Source organism: Archocentrus centrarchus, chromosome 13 (assembly GCF_007364275.1).
Source record: "Archocentrus centrarchus isolate MPI-CPG fArcCen1 chromosome 13, fArcCen1, whole genome shotgun sequence".
In the NCBI taxonomy this organism is placed as follows: domain Eukaryota; kingdom Metazoa; phylum Chordata; class Actinopteri; order Cichliformes; family Cichlidae; genus Archocentrus; species Archocentrus centrarchus.
The window spans coordinates 38585836-38604607 of NC_044358.1; the positions used below are offsets into that span (position 1 = coordinate 38585836).

At 40.0% G+C, this 18772-nt stretch overlaps 1 protein-coding gene across 3 annotated transcripts in view; it reads left to right on the forward strand.

The window, feature by feature from the left end:
• lsamp (limbic system associated membrane protein) overlaps window positions 1-18772 on the forward strand; it is a 1252509-nt gene that overhangs the window by 1026162 nt on the left and 207575 nt on the right. For 2 of the 3 annotated variants that reach the window (XM_030743581.1, XM_030743582.1), the window contains exon 2: window positions 15791-15869. In XM_030743581.1, coding sequence (XP_030599441.1) covers window positions 15791-15869 — 79 coding nt within the window. Of the gene's footprint in view, window positions 1-15399; window positions 15870-18772 lie in introns of those variants that run through there. The other variant, XM_030743580.1, reaches the window with a different exon arrangement.

Below are 18772 nucleotides of genomic sequence, written 5' to 3' on the forward strand. Positions count from 1 at the left end.
AATCAAGAGGTGATTGAAGTGCAGACTTTCAGCTTTGAGGCACAAAAGTATTGCATTGCATTTCATAACCATTCACTCTCAACATAAGACCCAAAGAGGTGTGGATGCAGCTTCGGGAGGCTGATTGCATTGTTCTTTCCATGGTTCAGAAAAATGCCTTGCTCTACAGTAAAGGCCTAGCAGAGTGTCTCAGTGGAGGACGCAGCATTTGGTGATGTCCATGGGTTCTAGAATCCAGGCAGTCTAGTACAAAGAACGTTCATCAAACTATTAAGATCAATCCTTATATTTAAAATTATTTTAGTTTATGCTATTACTAATGGGAGAGGAATAAAAGTGACTGTAGTTTGTCAAAAAGATTGAGATTGCCCATAGCCCTTTCCACCCTGGAGTGACAAATACAAATGATGTAGCACAGAGTTCAGTAGGTTGCACTGATGATAATGTTGTTTAAATTAAGCATCAAGCATTAACAGATGCAATGAATGAATTAAAGTAATACTTCTGTAATGATTCCAAATGATAAAAATCCAATGCCAACTGAACGATAAATTCCCATGGGTCAAAGCGTACAGACAAGCAGTGAAACAAAGGAACTGTGGCACATCAGGAGATGGAGTTTGGGGCGGTGGAGGGTCTAAAAAGTAGATTTACTAAGACTTCACTTCTGTGTTCACTCTGCCATGTTGGACAGCGTATTCTGTTCTTTGGGGACCTTCCACTTCTGCTAATTGGCTGGTAACAGTACCTGACCAGCTGTTGCATCTACACTTACATGGGAAAAGGGAGTTTTTGCAGGACTCTATGCAGTCAGTCCTCCAAAGAGTTGCTTTTTACTTTTATACTTTGAGTACATTTTAGACCCTGTACTTTTAATCGGTGCTTCAGCTAAGTATTTTTAACACAAGTATCTGTACTTCTACTTGAGTGAAGACTGTACTTTTGCTACCTCTACTGAATCATCACCCCTCCACCTCTGTGCTGTGCTGGTTTGATGTATTTGTGCTGATATAACTTTGGTCTCATCCAAAGAACATTGTCCCAGAAGCCTTCTGGTTTGTTCAAATGTAACTTTGCAAACCTAAGCTGTGCTGCCACCTTCTTTTATATTTTATATTCATCTGGCAACCTTTCCACAAGTCACGGTGTTCAGTATTTATTTTTATTTTTTTATTGTACTGTTATGAACTTGGGAAGGTTGTAGCATTGTGTAAACACACCTGAAATCTCCAGACCAGCAAAAATGCAAAACGTCTGCATTTGATTATCAGCACCTAGCTGCTTCTTACCCTCTTAATTCCTGTGGAAGCAGTGAGGGTGTCCTTACTTTTTCACAGCACTGAATCCTTGTTTTTGTTGTAAAAGATGTTTCACTCATTTGTTATATAATGTAACAAATACTGAGCTGAGAAAGTGCATTGAAAAATGAACCATGTGAAGTGTTACTTTGGCCAGTTGTATTTACTGTAAGACAAAAACAGCAGGAATGTGTGTGTGGCTTAATCAGACACCAGGGACTGACTCCCCAACTGGAGCAGTGGGAGGTGTCTTGATGGGCTGGTGACCACTGATATCAAATGCAAGAAATAAAAATGTCTTCATGCTGCTTTGTATTTCTGCTGGAAACCAGAAGCTTGGCTCCTTCCAGCGTGAGTCTATGTGTGTGTGTCGGGTCACCAATTTGTCACATCCTGTCCCTCTTCTCCCGTCACCATTTTCACTTTGGTACATTCTGCTTTTCACGCTGAATGCTGAGCTGACAGTGTTCTGTATAAATTTGCAAAAATATGAACCTAACAAGTGAACAGCCTGCTGCCTTCAGTGCTCTAGTTGATTTTTTTTTTGACACAAAGCATACAGTTAAAAATAAATAAAATGAAATTAAAACCTGTCATCAAAAAGGTTACATAAATAAATAAATAATCATCAAGTGTGGTGATTTGATATTCAGATTTGTTCAAGCCACAGAGTCAGCTAACTGGCATGTGTTTCACTGTGGTGGATATTTGTGTGAATATGGTTTGGTTTATGTATAAGTGATTGTGTTGCACCAGCTACAGATGAATATATTGCAAGCACAGTGTGTGTGAAGTCTCAACCACGATGAGTTATTACTGTCCAATTCACAGTACAATACACACCAGCATTTCTTTCCTCTCTAGCCAAACAAATTTGACTCCCATGAACAAAACTAAAGGATTCAGTTCACACTCCACTTTGAATCTAATCAAATTCAATTGTACATTAACTGTGTTTTAGTTATTTTGGTTATTAAAATAGCAACTGTGATTGGCTATTATTTTAATAAATCCATGCCTGAAAAATTGAATAGTGGATTATTCTGGAATTGTCGTTTCTTGGATCCTTTTGATTGGGTTCCATTGTAACCAGCATGAATTTGTGTTTACCACAGCTGCTCTGAGTGGGCCATTCAAGGCCACAGAGGCTTGATATTCAAAAGCATCAGCTCTTGGAGAGACTCCACTTGAATGAGATGTGCGCAGAATAGATTTTGGGATAGAGTTCACCGCGGTACACCAATTATGATTACATTATTGTGCTCTGTGGGAAGGACCGGAACTGCTTTGTCATTACATCAGGACATATTTCATTTAGTGTGAACTTTAAAATAATACAGACTATGAACTGCAACGAAGCTCCGATGTTTTGGAAGAGATAAATGACACTTTCTGTTGTGCCAAGGCCAAAAGAGAGAAGAGGCAGTAAATTAGCAGCAGAATGTAATGTGATTTAATGCTGCTTAATGTAATATACACCTGCTTGTTGGAAGAGATTTGACAGTGGTCCATGTGATGATATGGATCTTTTATTACGGCTGTTAGTTTATCATTTTAACAAGAGTGGGGCCTGGTGGAATAGCAGTAGTCATTTTCTGTTAAATAAGTCCTTAATCACATAAAGCTTACAGCATAACAGGAACTCAATCCGTGTTCCTACTGTTCCTATTAGCATACTGTTAATAATACAAATGACAGGCATCGACAGTTTCAGCCGGCGTTCATTTTTTTTGCAGAAAAAACAAAATTGTGTTGACATGCCAGACATTTTATGAAATGTGTCAAAATAAAAAATTTAGGTTCCCTAAATAAATCATGACTTTACATGAATCACATGACTTAAATGCCCGCAGAATAGATTATAATGTGCAGAGTAATGAGGGGACTGTAACCTTCTGCAAATCATTCCATGAAACATGTATGAATCTCCCGCAGTATATTGTTTTTTTTATTTAAGGTCTGAGTGGCACTTTTAATAATGTTCTCTTGTTTGCATTTATTTTTTTGCAGATATAAAATTACTGTCATATTTGGCACGGTGTGCAAAGCAGAATATTGCAAGACAGTGTTCTGAGAATCTCTAAACTTATCACTGCTGTCACACGGAGTCTTCAACTACGTCAGTTCAGGGGCTCTGAGGGGGCTGTTTTTTTTAATGCAGTGATCTAGTCTGAACGTGATCACAGGGGTGTGGGGTGCTAAAATGATTTTACAGTAAATTGGTTTCTGTGAGAGTATTACCCTAATGTTCCCTGAGGCCTATATGTAAATGCACAAGGGAGTCCTGTTTAAGCTTCTTGCATTTGATATATGGACGTGATGAAGATCCCTTGGGTGCTGTATGGTATATTGTACCCAGAGGGCCCAGGCTTGTCATTCCATTTACCCTGTAATTCACCAGGGAGAGAGAGACACACACGCACAGAGAGAGAGAGAGCAACAGAGAAATTAATTTCTGTCAGTGCAGGTTTAGAGGGAGATTCTAGTTTCATCTATATTATTAGGTATGAAAGGAGGCTGTTATCCCCGTTTCCCCCTTAACACCTCATAAGCAGTGAGTCATTCAAGGTCTTTATGTCGGGTCGTTATTGACTTTTGTAGCTTGTGACATTTCTTTCTCCTTTAATTATTTACTCTGCCCTTTAGCCTCTTTCCGTTGCCTCCGTTTCTCACTACAAACTACACAGAAAAAAAATAAGCCCAAAAAACATCTGATTATGATGATGAAGAAGATGATGAGCTCAGAAGGGAAAATGGTGACATTGATGAAGATGAAAAGATAAAAGAAATATGACTTGGGGAGGAAAGAATGTAGGGAAAGAAGATAAGGGTTTGCCACAGGGGAGGAATAAAATGAGAAATCGGCAACAGCTGAGTGAAATTACTGTGCCTTCTTGTCCATAACCTGCTAATTAAGAGAATAGAGGGAGAATGCAGATTAGAGGGGCGGGCCTGGAGATAGGCCTGTGGCTCTCTAGTCCTCAGAGAGAACCTCATCCAGGGAATTGCTGTGTTCATCCAAAACAATGAGGGAGTCTGCATTATTCATCTCCGGAAGTAAGACACGGTGAGGCAGCGAGAGGAAAGCATGGAGTAAAACAGGAGTGGTGGTGAAGAGATTAAAAAAAAAAAAAAATTTAAAAAAATAGCGTAGTGGACTGCTTGGGGAGAAAAATATGAATAAATAAATTCTGCATGTGCATTTGTGCCCATGCTTTTTTTTTTTTTTTTTTTTTTTTTTTTTGCATTTGTTGTTTTGGTAAAGCTGCCGGTTAAGTCTTTATGAGTGGGAGGGTTTTTTGTTTGTGTTTTTGCTGTTTTATGTACATGCTTATGGACCAAATCTTTCTCAGCAGCACAGACTCTTAGTCTGTCCAGCTACAAATCACATGCAATTTACCGAAGCTTTTAGCTTTTAATGGTTCTGCTCTGCTGTGACAGCTGGGTGCAAAAATAACAGGGCTGCAAGGACATGCTTGCTTCAACGAGGTGTTAGAAAAGGCAAAATCCTCACATCAGATGTTTATCTTTGGCACCGAGCAGTTGTTGTTAATCTGAAATAAATACACTATAGATATACTTTATCTTGCCACAGAAATCATAATCCATCAAAGCATGCAGGCCAAATAAAGACAGCAGTAAGATCTTATGTCTGGCAGGTGTTTAACGTACTCCTTACAGTAGATGTTCAAACTAACAACTTACAACAAGAACTCATGAAATTTCATTTAAATTAGACAATAATCAAGAGAGAAACCTTCATTACCACCACATCTTTGACATTAAAGTAATTTTCTATCACACTAAGAGCTCATTTATAAGCTTGCACAGCTTACGTGTATGCCAAACAAAAGGTTACCTCAGTGGGATATGGACAGGTATCTCTGTCCGGTATTAATTGTCTGAGAACACTGACATGAATTATTAAAAAAAAAAAAAATGGTGTGCATTGCAAGGGACAGTTTCATTATCGCTACCACTTAAGTCAAACTAGCTTTTTGTCATAATGTCTAAACTTTCCCTACAGGAAAAAAATAACTTTTATCTATAAATGTGACAATTTCATATTTCATACCAGTGATTATGCAGGTAGTGCTCAGAGACATGTGGAAACTTAGAAAGCTGCAATTAGTCATCCACATTTTTTTTTTTTTTTTAAATGCTTCCCATACTTTAGTGGATGAAGTGTATAAAGAAGCAACACAATGAGGGAAGCGTGGTCACAGGACGGTTACATGAACCTACGCTTTTCTAGACACATCGAATTGCTTTGTGTTCACAAGGACACGCTTCTTCGATCTAGCCTTGTGCCTCTGCTAAGAATTCATCTTGTTACCCAGTAGGTTTTCACCTTGAACATCACATCTGCAACTAAACCAGTCCACTCCAGCAAGGTCTCTGTGTGCCTGAACTTTCTAATAGAACTAAATAGCAAGAGAAGGGACGACCCTCAGGGGCCAACTCAGACCAATTCTTTTGCAAGGAGATTGAAGAGATGTTCACTGTGTGTGGGTGTATTGGGGAGGGGGGTGGAAGGGGTGTGTGTGTGTGTGTGTGTGTGTGTGGGGGGGGGGGGGGGGGGGGGGGGGGGCATGATCACCTGCAATGGATAATGTACTGAAGGCTGAGGTCAGACTTGATGCACATGTGTGGAGCTGGAACAGAGGAGGGATGAAACAAAAACAGACTGAGATAGTTACTGCTAATCTTTTCTGATATACATCTATAAGTGGATATGAAACATTCCACACACACAAAAAAAAACCCCACACACAACTGTGAGGTATTGTTCTAATGCAAATGTGCTTTGGCTCACTTTCTTTCATATAAATCCATACTGCATGTGTATGTGGGATCCAGCCCTAACTTGGAATGCTATTCAGAGGTTTTTGCTGACCAGTACACTTTGTATTGTAGCTTTGAATGAAATGAACCGGCTCAGTCAGAGGCTATTGCTTAGTGTGAATGAGCTAGAAACAATACGAGCAACCTAACCCTTCTGCTTATTATAGCTCAGGGTAATAGTGTCTGTTGGGAATACCTGCGCAGTTTACACTCTGGTCAGGTCATGTTTGTTATAAACTTTATTTTTTCTGCATGACAAAGAAAAAAATATATAATCCACAGGAGGAAAATTACATGGTCATAGAAGAAATACCTGTGGTTTTACCTCCTTTCCTGTTTGTGAGCCACCATGAAATATGTTGAGTGTATTTGGGAGTATAACAACATTTGAGAAAGCGCATATAGCTGAAAAGTTTGAAGCGAAGAGGAAAAACCTAATAAACAACTGAAATGCATTTCTGATTGTGATATAATGCAAAGAAAATAGACTCACTCCAAAAAAAAATACAAATAAAAAATAAAAGTCCTAACATATAACAACATCCAAGCAGAAGGAGAGACTATCCAAAACTCAGTTATGAAAACGTTATGGATGATATAAAAATCTAAAGAAAAACAGAATGCAGTGGTTTCCAATATTTAGTGTTTTCTTAAATCTATGTTTGATTATATGTTTGTGTAATATATGCTCATTATAGTTTCTATTGCTGACAACTCATTTAACTAAAATAGTTGTGACCAAATGTTAAACCACTGTGTTTGATCACATCTTCTTTTAACATCGCTCTGTTAGTGTTTGGGAGGTGAAGAGGCCAACTGCTATAATTACAGAAACACATGTTTTTCCTACTCGTGCTGGATAAAGGATTCCAGCTGTTTAGCATTTCAGGGCTTTTGGCACTGTCTTACCCTGAAGGTTTGTTTCTGTATCTTGTTAATATGTGTTTTTTTCTTTGCATCCTAAAGTTTGATCTTGCATTCTGTGACATAGATCATATCATAAGAAACTGGAAATTCCTGGGTGATGCACCAGTGTAATGTCTGCATCGTAGACTTTAAATAATATTGCATCAAGGATAACCCCCTTCACTGGCTAGCCATCCATATCCAATTCCCAAATAAAACAGCTCTCAGATATGCACAAAGAACTCAGCATCAGAGCTGCTGTTGCTCAACATCTGCTCACTGGCATAACAACACACAGGCCAGCTGAAACTTTATCAAGGTTACATGTTTATGCAAAGGATCCTGAAATGTGGCGTTTGGGATACTTCCTGATACTTAATGTGTTCTTTGAAGTTTGTTTTGTTGCAGTAATGCAGAACGCATTACTCAAATGATAATCTGACTAAAGCAGCGGGGACATAAAACCTGTTGGTGATCATTTGTCACCTTCCTCCGGCCAACAAGTCAATAAGCCAGAAATTTTCCGCTGTCTTATTAGATGTGGTAGAAAGTCAGTGCTTTTAGCATTTTTAACAGCTGCATTAAATGGATAGAATTTTTTTTTTTTTTAATGCTGACATCTCCAAAGTGTAATTCTCCCACGTAGAACTTCTTTAAAGCATGTTGTCCACAATACAGCGAGCTTAGTGCCAAAGTTTTGCCTTATTTTGTATTTCTGCTGACACAGAGAAAGAGGGATGGAGAGCATGACGCTTCAGGCCAGGGTACGCTATGCTGCATTTCTGTGTGTGTGTGTGTGTGTGTGTGTGTGTGTGAGATACAGCATATTGCTGAGTATGTTTCTGGGTATTGCTTTTCCAGCATATCATGCATTTTGTTGCCAAGACTCAGGTTTTGATAAGAATGCCAGGGCGAATTATGCATACACCTTTTCTTATAAAGAGAAGAAGCTCGTTCTCTTTTTATCAATTGTCTGAGTCTTTTTGTCCCATACACACTCCTGGAGTAAGTTTCTGGTGGGGACCATGTTTTGCCAATGCAGCTTACTGTAGACTGACACAGAGTGCATTTTGCTTGAGAAACAAAAAGGAGGCATTGCAATGGAGACTCTGGCTCATTGATCTTCTATGGCTCACGATGCCATTTGTTTTCACGCAGAGGTTAGTGCACAGTGGAGGTGGATGAAGAATCAGAATCCCATTATAGATCCTCCTCTCTTGTTAAACCTGGTCAGGTATTTGGGTTTCATAAAGCCAGTATTGATTTGGGCTCTAAAGATGAAGAACATGTTTTGGAACACAATTCATGTGTAAAGGGGTTTAATCCAAAATAAATGTGCAGCATTCAAACATGAAATACCCCAAAAAATACTCGCTCAAAGCAACAGATAGAAAAAAAATGCCATGATAGGAAAATATAAGTTTACAGATATTTAATGAATCATTTGCTTATTCTTTAAAGTTCTTTAAAAGTGTAAAAATGTTTCAAATCACCATCCACTGATAAGGACTAAGAAGAAATAGATGTAGAAGGTGCTGTCAGAGCAGAAGGATGCTATAATTCTGTGGCCATCACAGAGGAGACTGAGGCACAGAGGCTGCTGTTGTTGGCGCCGTGCAGTCACGCTGCCGGCCCGGACAATAACAGCTGAGCTGGAAATGTTTGCTCCACTTTTCTTTTGTTGCTGTGAGGTTTGTTGTTGACCCTTACGCTGGTGCACTGCTTGACATCAAATTGTACGTGTTCCCGCCGGGCAGCCATATTGGGTTTATGAGCAAAATTAACAGAAACACGTGGCCATGTGTGCTTATTGGCAACCCAGGGTTGTTACAGCTTTTGCACAGCCTCATCGCTCATTATCCCACATCATGCACAGCTACCTGCAGGACTGGTTGCAACTTTTTTTTTTTTTTTTTTTTTTGTACACTCATGCACAATTAGAGTATGCGTTAACATTTTGCTCTCTCTTCTCCACTTTGAGTCGCCCTACTGTGACTTCCATCTGCGGACACCATTAGCTGAAGAGACTGCCTTTTGCAGTCAGTGGGATATTTGACAGTTTAACAGCAGTCTAACCGTCTGCGTGAAAAGCCATATTTTGCACAAATTGTGTCTTTTGTGTCTAAGTTGCGAGACTTTTTTCCAAAGATGCACTAAACAAAAACAAAATACGGGCTAAAATAAGCCACTAATGTTATGATTATGCTGCTATTGTAGCTACTATATAGCATGATAGCACATTTAAATTTGGGATTGTGCTGTTCATTGTTTACTTGTCACTGGATGTGGGGGTCTGATCCCATTTTGTCTTGCTCAGCACTCTACTAAAAGACATTCTTAGCAGTGTTTGGATTTTAGATGAATACATCTATTTATGGGCCTAAATTTGGCTGATAACTCCCGGCTCTTCACTCTAGTCTGACTATGGTCAAACATGGCTTCAGAAACACGAGATGATGATAGCCAAACTCAAGGCTCCACAACAGGCTCCAGGTAGCCAGGTGTTCTTCTTCTTTATTTTCAATCTACGGCAATATCATGGTACACCAGTGTTTCAGTAGTGTGCCGTCAGTATGATGGAAGATATGTGAAACCCAGATTAAAGAAAAGAATAGTCAAAGCAGCGGCGGCTGAAGTGTTCTGGCTTGTAGTTTTTAGTATAGGTCAAGCTTGAAAAGCACTGGAATCCAGACTTTTCATAATGCAGCTTGACAGCATCTTTACTCTAAATCCTTTCTGCATTGTTAACATCCCCATCCTTTCAAGGCAGAAAAAAAACCCCTCTAAACCTGCTCTAACACTGCTTATTTTAACATCATCAAAGTTCTTTTCCCAAGCTTGACAAAACTCCTCCGGAACCGCTGAATTGTTTCACAGTCGTCTCATTTAAAAGGATAGCTCCACAGCTTTTTAACTGCTCACATGAATGTTGAAGAACTGTTCTCTTATTGGATTTTGATTTCATAAAAGGCTTCAAAAATAAGCTTTTACAGATATTACCCGACTGATAATAGTAGCAATAAACCCCAGGTCATGAACTTCAGCCATGGCTTTATTTGTTCTGCTCAAAAACAATACAAAAGACACAACCGCAATAAATAAGTCTTACCGTCATCTCTAATGCAGCACTCTGTTGAATCTTAACTGCTTAGGGCTGGGTTTGTGTGGAGAAAAGAAACATTTAATAACGCAGATAAAATATGAAGGATGTGTTTCCTGTAGCTTGAGTGAAGTTGACAGTGAAGCAATTCTTGAAACTGGGTATCATGCTCTATTCTGTGCATTTCAACGCAGCATGAAACTGAAATATCTGTTATGGAATCATTATTTATTTTGACTTATTACATTGGTCAACAAAATAAAAAACTACCTGAGGAAAAAAACAACAGATTTTTACTAATTTGGGTATCATCGCTCACATCACCCAAATTGGGTGGAAAGAAGTCAAGATGAGAGTGAAGGAAGTGAATCTTCAGTGACATTCTGCAACCCATGTTTGAATGATAGGAGCACGTCGTCAACTAGTTCTTCAGAGTTTGTGGCTTTGTGGTTGCCTAAGAAATTCTGTCCCACCTGAACAAATGATTCCCGTGCTCTTAGTTCAAGGGGTCTGAGCTTAGATGGAAATCTTTGTCTCTAATAGGCTCACGGATTTGGGGTCCATCAAAGATCCCAGCTTTAAGCTTGGCATCACTTTGGACGGCCCCAGAAACACTATTCATCACTTGATGTAGCACTAAAACTTAGTTTTTATTGACAGATCAAAGCAGTCACTAGAAGAAATTGCAAATTTCTGGCATTGTTGATCCTCAATATTGGCAATTAAACTTTAGTTGATTTAATTTTAATGACCTTATTTGGATTCAGCGCCCCCAAATCACCCAAATTATTGCTAAATTCTGTTCGGTTTCAAAATTAGAAAATCTTAGCACACTCTACATTTGCATGAGAAGTGCCAGTACAGCAATGCATTAGCTAAATATTGACATGTGCATAACTCAAGAACCTGACATGTTAGAGAAATTCTGATTATAAATTTAGAACCAGCATACCTGAAATGCCTTCTATCAGGTATTTTTCTCCAGGTAATCATTGTTGACCAGTGTTAGTAATGCATTTGGCCCAGGAAAAGGTATTCTAGCTTGTCCTTTCTAGTTTGTGTACAGTGTTAATCATATTTCAATGTGTTTCTTATTCTCTATTATGAATATTTACTCCTGTGAAAATCAAACTGTGAAATATTCTATTTTTTTTTTTTTTTTTGCTTTTACAGTTAAAAAAAAATATGCAGAGCAATGTAGAATAGAGCAAACTGAAGGAGTCATTTAGTTTCTGAGTCAACAGAGCAGGTCTCTGCGCCGTGTAATTTTCCGCTCACCGACCTAAGCCTCAGTTCTCTGCCTTTATCCATTTATTTTTATTTATTTATGTATTCTTTTTTTTTTTTTTTTTCAAATGTTGAATCAACTATCATAAGAGCAGCACAATACAAATTCAATATCTGGAGTTGATTTTTTGTCTTTAAATCAGACTTATGCATCTATAGTATACTATATCTTTATTTCTTCTGTTGTCAGTTCTTTTACTTTGATCATCGGGGGCAGTGCAGAGTCACCCTGACCGAGTCGTTATGACTAATGAGATGTGGAGAAAGTCATAGCACCTCATAATGTGCATTAATAAAATCACTCTACAGCGGCTGCCCTTTGATGCAGACCTTGTGTTAAAAAAATTAAAAAAAAAACACAAAAGGCCGGGTGATGTGCTGCTTACAAATGTTGGAAACGTTTTCTGGGCATCACGTTAGCATGACTTCCCCTTCGCCAAATATGAAGTAGCAGAGACATGATTTGTAGTTACATTTCAATGAAATCACTTCCTGGAGTGTTTCTCGCTGCCATGTTTTTCAGCTGAGTTGAATAATAGATCATACCGTATGCTGCTTTCACCTCAAAGAAGTTAATTCCCCATATGCTGCCATTGTTTGATCATTTATCTGTCACAGGCTGTGCTGCTTATCACAGAAAATGCCAATTATGTGTTTCCCCTCACTGTATCATGCATTAGCACTGCCATTGTCCTGAATACTTCTCCTGGATGCTGCGTTGTAGTACTGCAGTGTTTTAAGCTGATGGACATGTTTATATCTTGGTTCTGCATCTCCAGAACACATAATATTAACCCCCCCCTCCCCATGTCGCCATGTGTTACATAAACCGTGGGTGTGGGGCTCATTTGAGAATTCTGGAAATTTTTTATGAAAATGTTAGTACCTTTGTGCATCTGTTAATGATAGAAATAACTAACAAAAAAATAAAATAAAAATAAAGGAAAAGGAAAAGCAAATACAGCACAGGTGACTTTTCAAAATATACAAGAATATAATACAGGCAGGTTCTCAGGCATTCTCTGTAGTGCTTTCATTTGATTATTCTCAGTCTATTGCATATAAGTGTGGTTCACTCCTCCGGCATGCTTTGTGTTTCCTTGGATCCAGATGTGCGAGTCAGTGTGTGACAAGCTGACAGTTTTTTTTTTTTTGTTTGTTTGTTTTTTCTGATATCAGGCCACTTTTATGTTTATTACCTGAGCAAGTCAAAGATAACTTTATGAATTTTAAGAGACAGATTTCTGTTCATGTCCAAAGCTTTCTGCACATTGGAAATCGTCCTCATCTGTTATTGAGTCTGACTGAAAACAAGCTCAGGCAACAGCACTTCTGAAGTTTAAAAAAAAAAAAAGGCTTCCAGCTGACTTGGTTTTCAGGGGGGTGTGGGGGTGGGGGTGGGGTCCTTTCTCTCTCTCTCTCTCTCTCCTCCGTGCCCATCAGACTGCTTGTGTTGCACGCACTGCCAGAGGACAGCATGAGAGGATGTGCAGCTTTTTACTGATATCACAACATTGTATGTGAGTGTGTTTGTGTGTTGCAGGCTTAATTAAGTTTACCACAAAACATTCTGTGGTTGTATGAACTCATAATTCATATTCATATTTTGGGAGGAAAAAAGACCTATTGTTGGAGAAAAAGGCTCTTCTCTCTGTGAGGCGGTGTTGCCTGGCTGTGCATTTTCCCCCCACTCTCTAAGTAACCCCCTGCTTCTTTCAAGGTTTTATTTGAGGAGGACAAATATATGTATTCTAAATATTAAAAAGTGTCCTCTGTAGATAAACATAAACAGATAAAGATGTATATATTCAATGCCAACATGAACTAGTAAATAAAAAGGACTTTTCCCTCTTCTGTTGTCTCTCAACTGTCTACTATCTGCAAACTGAAGGAATCTCATTTTCTTTTGTAATGTAAACAGCAAACAATGGGTCACATGGTTCTACGTGTCTTATCTTGTATCAGCTTATAGTATATAATGTACAGTTTATTTTGTGTATACAAAAGGAGAATGTATGACCATTCCTGCTGTTCAAACCACAACGCCAGCCACCCTAGAGCATTGCACCAGCGTAATAATAGCTCCTCTGTTTCCCTGCATTCAGTTTGTCTATGTGTGAGTGTTAGTGAGCCCTTCAGTACAGGGCAGGGTGAGGCTTCAGTGGGCTTTTGTTGAGACCTGGTTAAAGCTGCTGTTTTGCAGGCCTCCACTCTGCTATCTGTCTGCAACACAAGCAAGATTCCAACTTATTACACACATAAAATATCTCTTAGATCACTGGCAGACTTTTGAGAATTTATAAGTTATAAATATAGCTAAAAGGCATGTGGGAGTCATCCCTGTATAAATCTGTCTTTTACAGAGCGCCTCTTTACTCCTCTTCAGAACCCAGTAGTCCCTTTTAAAGTGGTCTTAATGCATATGCTCTTTCATAAACTGCGAAATCACCAAGATACCTAAAACTTCTAGAAGCACTATTTATTAAGCACTGGGTAGGGAGCAGCTATACAAGTGTCCCTGGCTGTAAACAGTTTAACACTTCTTAACTAATGCACTACGATAAGCACCTCCATACATTTGCAGACATAAATTACCTCAATGGTCCTTATAACACGTACGCTCATGTGCTTTTTTCTATTTTTCTAATCAGGCTAAAGATGCTAGAGAGGCTGCAGGAAAACAGAAGTCTCATTGTGTCTGATTGTGTTTTTAAGCTGGCCGGTGTACATGCAACATTAGCAACATATGTAATTATTCTACAGTCAGGTCATGACCTCACCAAGCCCTGTACCTGTATCAGTGTGAATAGTTTAGAGTGCTGCAATTAAAGAATTAAAGACTGATTCTAAATTATTAACCATACCCCCAGAGACAAACAAAAAATGAAGGGACGCGCTGTGCGGCGAATGACAATGATTCACATTAGTATTAATGTATTTCCCGAATGAAATAAAATGCTAGACGCACTGCCTAAATTGTTACTCTGCACTTCATTAAGCACATCGTCAAATGAGCATTAGATCATGGCCTATTAAGCCAGTGCTTGATTGGCAAGTGGTGAAATTAGAAGCTCATTCTGCATAAGTGTGAGCCACACACCTTTAAAACTTGTGTCCTTGCTTATCTTGAAAGTGGATGTAATTATTTGCAAAGCTACAGTATCATGGCACTCAATGGCAGTCTAGACAAGAGGTGATCACATCTGGTTGAGCTATTCACAGCTGAGCATTATCCTGTAAGTGGTCAGTGGAGCCTCTCTGCTCTTAGATGTCATTTTCTCTCATTCTCATGTAAGAAAAAATATACCAATACCCCAAAAAGACCAAAAAGACCAGTCCTTCAGGATAATTTCATGTCTTTCTGCCATTTAATAGAACATGTTAGTGGAAATATGTAATGTAAACAACAGGTGTATGACAAGTTCCACAGTTTTCCGCCTAAATCATAATTAGGCGCAAAAAGTATCCACTCGAGAGCTCATGGTCCAGTGCTGATCCACTTAGCATGGAAATGCAATGGGAGCTAATGCTGTAGATGAATAGATACCTGCTGTAGATAAATGAGCATACCGCCTGTTTGAAGACTAATGATACTTAAGTGATCCTCAGAGGGAAAGTGTCTTTCTGCGTGGTTTCACCACGAGGAAGGTAAGTTTTGTTGACATAGTTAGAATTGGAGGTTTTGTGTGTTTGTTTCCTTGTTTGGTTGTGTCCAAAACTTGTCCAGATAATCAAGATCCATAATTGCCCCTGCTCTGAATATAGCACTTTTTAATCTTTAAAAAGTAAACAAAACCAAAGCTAAACTTATTTCACCGTGTTCCTCGGTCCTCATTCAGCTGCGTCTCACTGAAAGGGACCTCAGGTGGTGCTGTTGTCCTGACAACCAATAACGGGAGCATCACAGTCAGACGGCTGGATAATCTGAGAGAGAGAGAGAGAGAGAGAGAGCGGTTGGGGGGTGGTGTTGGTGGGGGGTAATTTTCCCAGACTCTGAACAGAAGCTTGCCTCTCTCCATCGCCGCTGCTGGCCGTGCCGTCTCTTTACGCGGAGAGCATTGTGCGTCACTGGAGTATAGCAGGAGGATCCCGTGCATTTTCGTCCCCACCAAAAAAAGTATTTTTGGAACCTCTTATCACCCGTCCATTTCGAACAGCTTTGGACCTAAAGACATCCCGCGTTTACCAGAAGTCTGGACAACTACGATTATTCTTTCCTACCCCTTTCACCTTTGGATTTATAACTGCAGAAACGCGCGCGCTCCTGTGCTTTTAAACATGCAAGTCGGACGCAAGTCGTGTTGGAGGCAATTGCAGGCTTCTTTTTTCAGACTGCTTTGTCTTATCCCCACAGGATTCCCCGTCCGGAGTGTGGATATGCAGAGGGCCACCGACAACATCACCATCCGACAGGGCGACACGGCGATTATAAGGTAAGACTCGGCTCCCAACTTTCCTCCCCCCTCAATCCCCCACTCCAGCGTGTCCCTCTGGATGCTGAGCAGCAGCAGCAGCAGCATCCTCCGCGCGAACAGGCGGGACGCTGCTGCTACGGATCGCAGGTTATTTTAATAAAGAAGATTTTTGTTGTTGTTTTTGTTTGTGTTGTTCCTGAATATTTCTACCATTATGAACTTTTTCTCATTTCTCGTAAGAATTCAGAGAAGTCACGGAACTGTTAACCGATGAGATGTTTGCGTTTGTAACTTTTCTGTCACACAGACTGTGACATAAAGATTTTTTTTTTACACCCTCCCTCACATGACGCACAAAACGCTGCAGCGGAGGTCACTGGGAGAGCCTTTATAAAACTTAAGATCAAGATGCTTTTGAAGGTGCGTCACTGTGCCCTGCAATGATGACGGCGTGTGGTTAAACGACAGGAATAAGAACATGTTGCAAGGATGATGTGATCTGACTGCTAGCAGTCTGTAGGGGGCGAGAAGGTAAAGTAACACCAGAGTCACGGAGACGCCAGTTAATTCAGTTTCTTGCTTTGCGTATTTGTTTGTGGCCCCATATAGGATCAGCATCCCACTTAATCACTGCTTAGACGATGCAAGCTGTCAGCTCTGTCTAACTGTGATGCAGCCATGTGTTTGTGACAGGGTATAAATGCAGAAAGAGGATTTTTTTTATTATTTATTTATTATTGTAAATTTTCCTCAGCAACCCCCCCCCCCCCCCCCCCTCCCACACACACACACACACACACACACACACACACACACACACACTCCCCCGAGCCCTTAAATGGGATGTAGAGTACCCTCGGGAAAACCTGTGAGATGTATTGCAGCACACAAAATACTTAACTGATTTACCGCTCTCCTCTCGGTCACTGCTGTTCATTTACTGTGCATGTAGTCTGGCCTTAATGACTGTGAGAAAATAAAATGCAGTTATGAGCTGGACTTTCAGCACAGCCTGTCAAAAAGCCTGCAGGCACCGACCCTGCTCACCCCAACCCCTGGATAAGAGAAAGAAAACCCAGGCACACATTCACGTTTCCTCACATGTGCCCTAAGCTTGCATACACACAAACACTGTGTGCCCAAATGCAGACACACACACACACAATGAATAAATCCCTTTAATGGATTCCTTCTGGCACACAGGTGCCATCCATTCAGGTATCTGCTGATCAAATTAGTCATCTGACTCAGTTACTGTTGAACTCACCGGGGGTCACAGCTATTTGTTTCACTTTCCAAATCCAATTGACTGCCTTGTTGTTATATTCAGCCATTTAGTCCCCCCGCCCCCCCAGTCAGTCTGTATTCTTTGAAGGTGATGGCAGGCTCTGCGCTCAGCTGCCAAATTAGATTCCACTTTCCAAGAAAACTGCATCTTTAGTCCACTATTTTACCATTATATCTGCTAAATGATATTTGAATAACCATCCATGGTGACTGCTCAGTGAGTGTCACAATTAATTCCATGTTTGCAGTGCACCTTGTTGGGGATTGATGATCACTCTTATTTATTGTCAGTTAGGCAGCGATAAACTCCAACTCAGACCCCCATGGCGCTGTTGAAAAAACAGCCATTTTTCACCTGACAAATAGGATGGGGAGGGGGTTTTGGAGGGGGACCTACTAAAATGCAAGCAGTTTGAGCGGGGGTGGGAGGCCGTCGGCCAGTAATTTGTCGATCTACACAGTGTAACTGATTCCCTAAGCTGGGTTTTTTGTGAAGGCTGAGGGGTTATTGTTGACCCGGGGGCGTAATAAGGCCTGCGCTGCCTTAGCTGAGCCTGTGGCTGCAGTCGTGACACTCGTGGCACAAGAGGAGCGATGCAGGACTAGAGAAACAGTATGTGGCCAAACAGCCGCTGTGACAGAGCACACAGCAGCGGGCCCCTCTGCTGAAATGAGAAAGGAAATTTATTTTTACCAGGGGCAGAACTGAGTCATGCTGAATAAATAAGCAAACTAAACTCTTTCTCCTCATGCTTAAAACTTTCAGATTTGTAGCACCAGTGTGAGTCACAGTGAAACTCTGCATCAGAAGTATTTATCTAAGCTCTGCAAGGCTGCAGATTAATTGATGTCATGAGAATATTTAAAGGATTACATCAGTTCTCTGTGGTATTCTTTTTTTTCTTTCAATACCACATTTGTTAAGAAACAGTGAGCACTAAAAAGCGACAATGGCACAGTTATATCTGACTGATTTATTAATGAAACATTTAAATGGTAACATATAGACAAGTACCAACTAATACTTGGACGCCATCAAAAGTGAGCGTAGGCTAGATATTGACTAATATGTCTAACAAGTGGTGGTGCCTCAATGGAACATTGATTTCTACTGGCATGGCTACTGTATCACAAGGCTTCAACAGTCTGTTCTCCAGCACCAGAACTGCATTTAGGTGTTTATCTGAAAGAGATCATTGGCTCAGATGAATATGTTTACCCCACTGGTTGTAGTGTGAAGTGAATCAGAGATCATCTGACGTTCAGTAGACCTAAAATCTGTTCATTCAAACTATTTGAACTGTGCGCATACTGAGGTTTTGTGATATATTTTCTTGCCTTGTGTAAAATCCTTACCTATGAAGTAGAAAAGCTGCATCCTAAGTTTGCTGCTATTTTAATGATCTAGTGCATCTGTGTTCAGTTCAAAGATTACTAACTCTCTCAGTCTTACATTTGTCCCCAAGCTGTCTTCCTGCGCTAAAAGGGGGGGGGGGGGCTTTTTTTTTTTTTTTTTAAGTTGAATCTGCTTGAAGTGACATTTGCCCCTGGAAAGTATGAACATAAGTCCTAGCGTATTAAATCTAGGCCTGTTTCCCAGCAGTGATGTTTCAAACCTATAAGATTTAGGTCAC